This window comes from Guyanagaster necrorhizus (genome assembly GCF_019112545.1).
Source record: "Guyanagaster necrorhizus MCA 3950 unplaced genomic scaffold BT62scaffold_24, whole genome shotgun sequence".
In the NCBI taxonomy this organism is placed as follows: domain Eukaryota; kingdom Fungi; phylum Basidiomycota; class Agaricomycetes; order Agaricales; family Physalacriaceae; genus Guyanagaster; species Guyanagaster necrorhizus.
In genome coordinates, this window is record NW_025064903.1 from 532,323 (window position 1) to 543,640 (window position 11,318).

General features: G+C 45.8%; 3 protein-coding genes across 3 annotated transcripts; 2 read left to right on the forward strand and 1 right to left on the reverse strand.

Moving 5' to 3' along the window:
• The first annotated feature begins 241 nt into the window (after positions 1-241).
• On the forward strand, positions 242-1,481 carry BT62DRAFT_339099 (uncharacterized protein). Its single transcript, XM_043180556.1, has 4 exons — positions 242-411; positions 458-1,084; positions 1,132-1,282; positions 1,337-1,481. Exons 1-3 carry the CDS (start codon positions 283-285, stop codon positions 1,183-1,185), a joined length of 810 nt encoding a protein of 269 aa, XP_043036786.1. The 5' UTR covers positions 242-282; the 3' UTR covers positions 1,186-1,282; positions 1,337-1,481.
• Positions 1,482-2,783: 1,302 nt separating this feature from the next.
• Positions 2,784-3,451, forward strand: BT62DRAFT_1009495 (uncharacterized protein; the record flags this gene model as incomplete). Its single annotated transcript, XM_043177556.1, has 4 exons — positions 2,784-2,804; positions 2,854-2,972; positions 3,034-3,168; positions 3,223-3,451. 4 exons carry the CDS (start codon positions 2,784-2,786, stop codon positions 3,449-3,451), a joined length of 504 nt encoding a protein of 167 aa, XP_043036787.1.
• A 5,900-nt stretch (positions 3,452-9,351) lies between these two features.
• Positions 9,352-10,787, reverse strand: BT62DRAFT_922067 (uncharacterized protein; the record flags this gene model as incomplete). Its single annotated transcript, XM_043184379.1, has 5 exons — positions 9,352-10,005; positions 10,056-10,249; positions 10,299-10,515; positions 10,568-10,707; positions 10,754-10,787. 5 exons carry the CDS (start codon positions 10,785-10,787, stop codon positions 9,352-9,354), a joined length of 1,239 nt encoding a protein of 412 aa, XP_043036788.1.
• Positions 10,788-11,318: the final 531 nt, after the last annotated feature.

The window sequence follows — 11,318 nt, forward strand, 5'->3', positions numbered from 1 at the left end:
CAAACCTCAACATTTGAATAAAAATTGACCACCTGATTGACATGTTCAATATGGCCTTATCAATGTTTCCACTGGCATTGTCTGTCTAGGAGGAAGGGTTAACAATGTAGCCTGCACAAGACACTTTTCTCCCTTGGTAAAGTATCAGTGTATAATGTTCACGCATCTATAGAACAGGTTCGGTCGCGCCGGTTACTAGCACGTGATCGTACCATATGACGGAGTTCAAATTATGTCCGAGCTCGTCCCTGCCAGTACCACGTCGCGCAGGCGGCTCTTCTCATGAGTCCTACCTCCAGATTCCTCATCGACAGTCTCTCCCTGGGCGCCAGTGCCTTCGTATATTGCCGACCTTACAGTGCTATCGATTTTATTCCTCGCCGGCACCTCTCTTCGCGCATTGGTTTTGGGGTACGGTCTCGTTTTCTCTTTTGACACATATAACCAACGTTTCCAGCCAAAACACATCCGGACTCGTGACAACTATCGCATCATCTCGACATTGGACGTTGCACGTATCAAGGATACCGACATCCATGATCTCTCCTTCTTCAAAAAGCCTCGCATTCAGACTATCGTGAAGAAGAAAAAATCTTCGTTCCGGGTCGACTACGCCACGGATGTACTGCACGAGTCTTCAAAGTATCTCGTATTTCCTCCAAGGACAGAGGGATTCTTCTACTACCACCAGCAGCACGATTCGTTGCCGGGTGAAGTGCGGTTTAGTCTTGCGAACGCGGGCGACACCGGTACGGACATGGACCTTCTGCTGCCTAATGGCTTGCCATGGTCGCTTCCACTGTGGTATATTGCCTCTGCTCCCAAGTATGAGACTCTGTTGCAAAAGCTCATCGAGGATGGTTTAGTGAGCTCTGAGCTGGTACAAAGGTGCAGGTGGATGTTTCCCCTGGCGTGGGCACGCAGGAGGAAGAGGGCAACGGTGCTAATGAGGTGGGATGACATGTTCGCTGTACCTTTTGATGCGAAGTGTACGAAGCTATGGATAACAGGGGAGAAGGCGAAGAAAGAGATATTTTTACGGTCGGAGGGAATTTTTGGGAGCTATGCAGGGAGCACGACGGGTGTGTGTCTTCATTTCCTCTGTCGATTGGCTGCTAATCTTGTGGACAGGCTGTGTACATGCCCGGATCGAGCATGATCCAGTCCACGAAGTGGATGTGGTGAATGTATTCAAGGTGCAAAAGGCGGCAGGGCAGGTTCCTCTGTCTCTGATCCACCATATGAGTCCCACGTTGCGCTCGTTGACCTTGTGGTCAAAAATGTGAGCTTGCCTTCGCCTAAACGACTTGCTTGATCTAATGTGAGGCATTAATAGGCATCCATATGAAATGTAAAGCAACAGCTCCGTAATATGTGATCGTAGGGAGTCTGTTATTGTGTTGAAAGTCGTGAGCCTCTTGCGAGTCTAGTTTTACGCAGCGTTATTTTAAGTTGATGATCTAGGTATCTCTATCAATGCGTCAATGCGAGGTCCAAATACCTCGGTCTCAGTACTAAAATGGGCGTATATACCAACTCAACAACGCTGTATATCCGCCCAGACGTCAAAGAAACGGACGTGATCAGATCCAAATGGCGTTGAGACCTTCCGCTGCTGAATCGAGATTGAATGACACCAATATCCATGATCGTGATATGACGCCGTACATGAACTCATCAATATCTTCGGACTGACCAATATTTGTGTCATCTGCGTCACTCATGCAATACGCCAGCCTCCGATGCCACAGCCCCCAGCGTCCGCATATCACCCTTCTCCCAGTAACACTCGAAAGGTCGCTTCAAGCAACCAATTCAAGCCTAAACACGTTCGTCAAGTCTGGCGACGCCGCTTTCATGACCTGTCATTCAAGGATCGGCTGGACACGGACACAGTTCTTTATCCGTCTCCATGTCCAGGTATACGCCTTTAACTGGCCACCGCTCAAACATCGGACGATGACGCGATGACGCGCTGCAGGTATTAGGCCGGAGGGACCACTTCAGGCCCTCCTTTAGTTTCTGAGGGTGTGGGCGCAAGAGCAAGTTTGCTTGTCCCATGTCTTTCCTTTGCGGTTCGTGGGCTGTAATGATATGTCTGAATCAAAGGACCAGTGCCTTCCTGGTTCCCTGGGTCCTATGAGGCCTTGACGTTTTGTCTTTGTGGTCAACGGTCCCATCGACATCAAGCGTGCGATGGTGCGAGTCCTTTAGTGCGCGCACAACCTCCTTGGTTCGACCATCCAGGTTTTTAACAGCCCCGCAGACCAATAAAAACACCATCAGATTAGAGGAATCTGCATTTGTTTCTTATAACACGCCAGACGTGTATATATTCATCTGCTCCGGTAATGAGAGGGCCGAAGGAAATGCCGACGGCTTGAATGAAATTGGTATTCGTCATATAAACGAATTCGCATGCGGACTATTCCGAGAATCCAGCTAGAATAGGACCTTAAAAACTGCGAAGGCAGGCGAGAGGCTCGGATTGTTGGACTGTCGACAGAGACCTGGGATATTAGAACAGATTGCACCCTATGATTCCAGATCCCGAGTCATCATCTTGCGATTTTATGTATTGGTAACTGGGTTCGACGAAAATTTCTCGTCGATGGGTCCTCATCTTGAAGTACAATTTTGACTGAATCGTGATCTGGCTTTGTAGGGTATAATCTAGGGTCCTTTAGTATTGACATGATTCTAGCTACCTACCTGCCTGCGGTTGGGAAAGCCTCCCGATGGCCTAAAGATGATTTACGTTGATCAGCCGTGCTAATTCCGCAATGTGCGTATGTACCTTCAATGTACGAATTACATGTGAAGCTCATCCCTGACATTACCATGGAATTTTAGGAGCGAGGTACGGACATAGCACCAACTCTCTGGCTCGCCTCCCTTCCCCTCTTCTGCAATTCACTAACTCTGCAGCCGTGGATCGAATCAAGTCACAGGGAGGTACTGTGTGCACAACCGTTGGTAAGCTCACGTGTATGTCTTCATTGTGATACATCTGACTGTTCCATGCAACCCTAGTATCCGATCTCCTAAAATGTTTGGGGAGCGAAGTGGACCACGGGGGAGTCGCGACGCAGCATCGTGCTCTAGTTACGCTGCCACGATTTCTTTTAAACGATTATATGCCCTCCCCGATGGAAAATTCGCGCGCGCGTACTGAAGCGGATCCACAATACCTTCGAGCTTTGCCACTCATAGCGCACTGAGTGGATCGCTGAACGTATCACTGAGGCCAAGGCCCCGAGGACGCAGAAATTGGGAATCTTCTGTTTTAACCACTGGCGGGCCGTCGTCAATGGACTCGGGAATGACGGAGTTGGCCCTTGATCGGCCCATCGCCGTCCTAACCACGAATCACGAGAGTACTGTTCTCGATGGAACTTTGACGGTCTTTGACGACCGGGCACCTGAATACAAAATGAATTTACTTATATAGACTTACCAGAGAGAATTCGTAGTATGGTTTGATGACTTGAGAGACAGAAGATAATCTATACCAAAGGGTAACAGAATTCAGAGGGAAAGCCAAGTCAGATGTGTCCAAGATCACAAAAGAACCGTAGACTGCACCTATACGACCAAGTGGGCCACATTGAAACTTGAGATAGGCCAGAAGCATCCAAGAATTAAGGGAAAATCACACTCACTGCTCTGAACGCAAACAAGAAATTGATGAGACAGCCTCGAAAAGTCAAACTGTGGAGGAGAGAATGCGACGAAAGTGATGCGTCAATTCCATGATTGGCTGATGGCTGCATGACGGGCAATTTGCATGATAATTTTGCTGGAAAAAAGATCTAAATTAAGATCAAAAGTCAAGCCGCATTACGACGTTGTATGGCCGTCTGAAAGAGCACTCGACGGTGACGGAACAACTATACACCGCACCGTACAAACGGTCAATGTTAGGGTACGTTCGGCTTCGGTCCGTATAACGGTTAACAACCATAGAGTACGGTGGTAGACGGCTGTAAAATACCCGTACCGACACCGACAAGACTGTCAGACTGACCATACGGTACGGTATACGGATAGTGCCGTGACCGTCTGGGACCATGACTTTATGGCCGTATACCGTATACGGTACAGTGCGCAGCCCTAATCACCAATAGTTGGATTCACATTATGAACTCTAGTGCATAGACTTCTACCACTTTGAGTTATATGTCTCTGATATCTTTCCTATCATAGGAACGAGATGGACATCTGAATCTCTGGGAAACCCTTCTATGGCTCCAGAGAGACACCTTCAATGGCTGGGACGGTGTTGACTCTGATTGTCCCCTAGCATATGCTAGTAAGTAGTACATCTTTTACTTGTGACAGATCTGTGACGAGCTAGACAGATGTCTACACTCCACTCCACCGAATGATTGGCCAAAACCAACGTCTTCCCTTTGGAAATGGTGACCAGTTGTGCGAGTAGCTTTCACGCCTCTCTTTCTGATCGTTCTATAACATGACAATCTTGGATTGTATTTAGAATCGATATGGCTAGGGTCTCGAGCCCACCCCAGAATCCACAAAAAATCAGTCGCTGGACTAAAAGGTTCGCCGTATCATATACAAATAACTTCTCCTCTCACCATTCCCCGCCACTTCTGCAATCCACAGCGGTAGAAGCGACAATCGTCTCCTCGGTCTGTTTTTTTTGTTCATTACCTCTGTCTCTCCATTGGAAACCATACGTCGTGACCTCTAATCAGCTTTATGTGGATACTAAATCGTTGAAATAGCTATGCGAGAACATCTGAGGACTATTCCAACCGATTGGAAGAAATAATGTTATTACGCTTCCAAGAATGGACACGCATCTCAAGTGCCGTACAGGTCCCTTCCGAAGGGCAAGCGCAGAATTAAATAAGACTTTATAAGGTGTTGCCTTTCTTTTTCTTCATAAAACGGACTCTTGTTGCCTTTTGGAAAGTTCCCCAAATATCGACTACATTCACACGTACTTGACACCTCGCCAAGATAGAACCCTGATATTCCGCATGCAAAGATTATTAATATGCCAATGTATCTTGTATCTAACTTGCATACGGAACTGCTTAGACCAGGAAGGAGAGTGCACCAAGAGATCACGGGCATCATTGATGCAGTAGAATATGTTAGAATGAGCAGTAATTCTCCAGCGCTCACCCGGATTTCAGCAGGGAACGCTCGCAAACAGGTGGGGGTCGTCATTTGTCTACGATGTACACATAATAGAAGCAATACAATGTAGCAAGGAAAGCCGAGGAGGAGAACAATGCTCCTTTGCCTGACAACCGAAGAACCAGACGTTGACTGTGCTGGATGCGCGGTGCTTGATATTACAGAGTAAGTTTCGTTGCAGCTGTGTGGTCTCAGTCAAAGGAGGACTTAAGGTAGCAAAGACTATCATTCCGTTCTTACCGACGTTGCAGACACCACCGCTCGGGTGGGCATGAGAGGTATCTGAATCTACTTAGGACGACGCCACTCGGAGACCCTGAGAAGTAGCTGATTCCCATAGTGCGATACAAATTTCAAGACAGTGTGTTCGCGGAAGACGACCTGGCCAGGATCACCGAAAAAACGCTGGCCTCCCCGCTGCTTGAAATGGCACATTTGAAAAGCCTTGGGATCTCCGACGAGCCAACACCACAACTGACCTCGGGCGCTGGGGGCTTGCAGAAATTCAGGCTCCTATTCGTGTATCAGGCACAAGCGCGCGCGTACTGCGCGTGTTCAGTTCAAATTGATGCAGCCGGCGGGGCCCGATACTCACTATGCAACCTACCAGACTGCTCAATTTAAGCGGCAGAGTTGATCTGGAATGTAGTGTTGAAATATGATGGCTGATTATATAGGGTGACCATACTCTCTTGAGGTCTACAGTCTGTAGCGCTACAGCCGGAAGGGTTGGGACAGGTCCTTCAAACCTGAGAAGTCCTGTATTAAATTGAACATCCCATCGATGTCGGACACACGTCACAATGGTAGAAGTGTCATTCAAAAAGATAACCACAAAGCACACGAGGCCAGAAGAGACAACCCACACAAAAGACAATGAGACAAGTAAAACCCAGAGAAAATATTACAGAACCCAGACGTTTCAGGAAGATGGCAAACTCAGGCATGTAATGTGTTGGCCAATGAAATCCAGGTTCCCAGGAGCTCTCAAAGGACTCTCTCTTATCAACCAAAATCGCTGCTAGCAGTGACAGAAGTTAGGCTGATGGTCCTATGACACTAGTTCCAGATGAGTCAAGATTGGCACTATGTAAATGTCAAGTGAGAGTCTTACTAATAATCTATGCTGTTCATGATGAAGAAGTAGATACGATGGATCTAATCAAGGTCCAATCACCAGGGCATGGGAGACTGTCAATTGAACATGAGAACCAGTACCCACTGTCATCCAAGTTTGGGAAAAATATGCACTTGCAGGTGTCTGGCCACCCATTCTCGAGCTTTCTTTCATGCCTGTGCTCACAGCATCATTGTTAATGACTCTGACTGAAGATGCTGTTCAACTGCTGTTCCTGTACACAACCTGAGTTGCCACAAGTTTTGATCATGATGATTTCAGTGACCTAGGGAAAATATGAATATTTGGATATCTTCACTGGGGATCAAAGAAAGAAAAATTACTAGGCAGCAGGCAGTCAACTCCCAAAAAATCTGGTGTCACATACCTGAAAAAAATTCTTGAAGCAGAAATAGGATTCCAGCCCTGCAGAGTAGAGTAACACATTCTTTCATTGCATGGCCATCAACACAGGAAATAAAGCACACTGGGATGATCATTGATACACAGTATAGACTATAAGGTGAACAATATGATACAGATCCAGTCATGTCAAAAAAAGTAAGAAAACATGAAAAGATAAGTAAATTTGAATCGGGATGAAACAATGAAGATCATAGTCATAAAATGAGTATGCAAACCTCCTTCAAATGCCTCTGTCCCCACCACATCATTGCCATCAGACCACAATGGGGGATCAAATTGTATTCAAGTGATGACAGGCTCATATTGGTGTTCTTGCCAGTGTCAGAGAGTGAGTATGGAAAAACACCACTGCACTAACAGACACACAGACCACACTCTCATCACTGTCATGTTCAGTATCCCAATGCTTATCACATGTACTAAGAGGCCATTGTGTCTTTTGAGTGATTACTCAACAGTGCTGATTCAAAATGAAACTGGAATGATAATCAGTGCAAAAATGGATATCAAAGAGGAGTGGTCACTCTGGAAAAGAAATGTATGCCAGTAGGCAGGGATCTATGTGTTCTCAAGCAGCATCCATCTATGCCTGAGGGTTCAGACCAAGAAAACAAATGGCTTCATCAAGTGACCACATCATTGAGTCTAGAGCATCCCAATGTCATTGTTGGGCAAGTGCCAGCCACACAGGATCACATTTGTGAGAGAGATAATTGTGTACTCAGTGATATATAGTAAATAGTCAGAATTGCTCAAGGTGAGGGACCAAGATTTAGCCAGAGCTTGTCAATGTTGAATGATATAATGAAATGGTTAGAGTGGAAATCTAGCTACAGCATGACACAAGGGCATGAACCAGACTTGGAGGATGACCCTGTCAGGTTTTCAGCTCTGTCTGAACTTGGGCTCACCAGCACTGAAAGGTCTCCCACCACTCCAAAACAGGGTTTCAATGACAGGCTTTTCAGAATGCCTAATTGGGTGAGCCTTATAATCCACTGATATCTCTGATGACTCATAAGCAGCTAACACTACTACAGACCCTGGTGCTGGGGATTCACAGAAATTCAGGCTCCCACATGTGTATTAGGTACAAGCATGAGCATAATCAGCAATTCCTAATTGATGCCCAGACTTGATATAAAGTCATAGCAACTGGCCACCAGACTGTTCAATTTGAGAGAGGGGTTGGTTTAGAATGCAATGTAAAAATGCATGCATTATACAGGTTGACCATGAGCCTCTGGAATTTACAGCATGTAGCACCAAGATTGGGAATTGGGATAGGTCCTTAATCTGAGAAGTTCAGTATTGAACATCCCATCAATGCTGGATGCAGACCACCCTCAGAGAAGCATCAATCAAAAAGATAACCAGAAAGAGCACCAGTCAGGAAGAAACAATCCACATGAAGAATAGTAAGACAAGTAAAACCCATGAAGAATCCAGAGATTAAATTGGCAAAACCAGGCATGTAATGTGTTGATCAACAAAGTCAGAGACTCCAGATTCCCAGGAGGTTGCAAAGCACTCTGCATTATCAACCCAAATCGCTGCTAGTAGCCACAAAAGTTGGGTTGATGGTCTTATGATGTTAGTTCTGACTGATTCTATATTGGTGCTACATTAGATGTTAGTGAACACTGAGATGAGGAGAAACAGATGCAAGCCAGCAAGCATTTGTTCTGAGAGTATCTGGAAAAAGCTTTCATTTGCTTGTTGTCTCCTTTGTGTGATGAAATGTTAAGGATGGGAGTTGGGACATGTTTTGGCTCCATTCAGTGGTTGAGTCAAAATGAAGTAACAGTTGAGTCAGAAATATGTGGCTGACTGGAAAAAAGGGGTTCGTGAGAATACAAGTTCACTTTCCCTTTTTTCTTGTTGGAAGACACTGCCCATCGTCAATTAATTTACAGTAGCCGAGTCCCATTTGTAAAAGTTGGCAAGGAATAAACATAATAAACATATTCGCTTCCGCAGGAAAGGCTATGACCAACATAAATCAATAAAAGCATGCTGTACAGTGGCATTTACTAATAATAATTTGTGCTGTTCATGGCGAAGGAGTAGATACGTCCTTAGCGATAGATCTAATCTAAGGTCCGATCACCGGGACATGGGAAATCATCCATTAAACTTGAGAACAGGAACCTACTGTGATCCAAATTTGGGCAAAATATGCATTCGCAGGCCACCCACTCTCGCGCTTTTTTTTGCGCCCGCATACACAGCATCGTCGTTAGTGTCATCGACTCGTTGAACTGCTGTTTCTGCACGCGGTTGCCGCAAGTCAGCTTTGATCATTTTAGCGAACGGAAAGAGATCATACGTTGAGAATAATGTACAGAGATGCTTGCCGGTGACCGAGGAAAAAATGAATAATAGGCGACAAGCGGTCGACTCCCAAGATACCTGGTGTCACATACCTGAAAACATTCTTGAAGTGGAAATAGAGCTCCAAGCCCAGCGGAATAGAGTAACCCGTCCTCGTAGTGTGAAGCTTCAACGCAGGAAACAAAAGCACAGGGGCATGGTAGTTGATACAAAATTTAAGCTACAAGGGGGAACAGAATAGAATAAAGATCCAGGTCAATCAAGAATAGTAAGATCACAATTTGAATCGCAATGAATGAAAATCATAAAGTCGTAAAATGAGCATGCAAATCTCCCTCAGATGCTTCTGTTCCCGCCGAATCACCGACATCTGACCACACTGGGGAATAAGGTATATTCAGGCGATGATAAGGCTCATACTGGCGTTCTTGCCGGCGTCGGGAAGTGCGGGAAAGTGCCACTGCACTGACAGATACGCTGGACACACCTTCATCTCTGCCATGTTCTGTGTCCCAATGCTCGTCACATTTACTAAGGGTAGGAAATCGCGTCTTTCGAGTGTTGGCTCGACGATGCCGGTTCCAAATGATATTGGAGTTATAATCGGTGCTAAAATGGATATCAAGGAGGAGTGGTCGCTCTGGGAAAGGAATATACGCCAATAGACGAGCACCGAGATTTTGTTGATCGATCTCTTTCTTCCCGTGGGGGTTGAGTCCACGGAAACAAACAGCTTTGTCAAATGTCCGCATCACTGAGTCTAGGGCATCCCAGTGACTTTGTCGAGCGAGCGCCAGCCGCACAGGATCACGTTCGCGAGAGACGTCTTTCAGATTCTGAAGATTTCTGGTCGGGAAGCGTATTTTGCCATCAGCAACTTTCAAGTTGGCGATGCTGAACTCAGGGAAGTACAAGAGCAAATTGTGCTTTTGTAGCTCCTGAAACGCGTTGTATGCCTGATTGGACTTATCAATATGTTTTCCAATGCTGCCAAGCACATGCATACCAAGGCTCGGTCACAAAGCTCAACATATCGGCCACCGTTAACTTCCATGACGATCCCAACAACTTCATTGTCACAAATAAGATGTCCTAGGACCTTGAAATGCAAATCCAAGTTGCGTCGTCGCAAAGCATCAAGGGAGATCATGGCCCTCTGGACAAATGTCAGATAGCGATCTTCGTAACCATACCAGATTTCTTCATGGATAAATCAGTAAGAATAGCCGAAAAGTAAGGACTGATTGACCGATGTCCATATTATTCCATCTCCCTTTCCGATTCTCTGCAGATATCCAATCAGTAATTTCAATTTCACGCTCATCGATGAGGCGCTCCCAGGTCGGATAAGTAATTTTAAAGGTTTTGGGCCGTAATTTCTTTGGTATAAGGATATGCCCATCCTTTCGACGGACCAAGAACGCTGTCGCCGTTTGCGTGAAATCAATAGTGTGGAGAAGAGTTTCCTGTCATATCAAGTCATCAGTATAATACGCATGTCTTTGAACATAAACTTACCAGAAGACCAATAACGTAGGTAAGAATCTCAATCGTAGATCTATCTTGCTCAACGCCGGGCCCATTTGGAGCGTAGACGTGTAGAACGTGGCCGTCTCGAACAAGGGTATGTTCAGTATTGCCAAGCCCCCCAAGAAGTACTACATAACATGAAGTAAAGGTAAACTCTCGATGCTGTCCACTTACGAAGATGTGCCGTTGCGTGGGGGGGAACTCTCATCCTCTTCTGCGGGTGACCTTAGTGATAATCGGTTCAGAAGAGGTACACGAGGGCTACTACGAAAGAGGGCGTGATGTTACGCGGTCACATCACCTTGATCGTCATCAGCCCAAGCGACCGACGTATGTCCATCTCACGTCCAGGAGATAATAAATCTATCAGTATTCCTGAGTATACAGCCTCTCATTCTGTGTACAGCGCCGAATAAATATGTACAGCCCATTTAATTTCCATGAGGATCCATGTTGACCCGTCCATCAATTTTTCATTGCCTTTCCAGGTCGTGGTGTACTTTTTTTCTCCCTACTTCTGTGATTTCCGACCTAGCATCATGCCTTATAACTTGTTTTTAGATGCCTCAATGATGTATCTCAGTTTTCAACGCTGTATACCTATCCTATTTTCTCCTTTTCTGTCGTTTTGGCGTCAAGGCAAGCGAAACGGAGCGCATTACAACTGTGAATTCGATAATTTCAGTTCATGTTATAAAATATATGGTAGGTCGTGATGATGTACTCATCTCTGCGTATC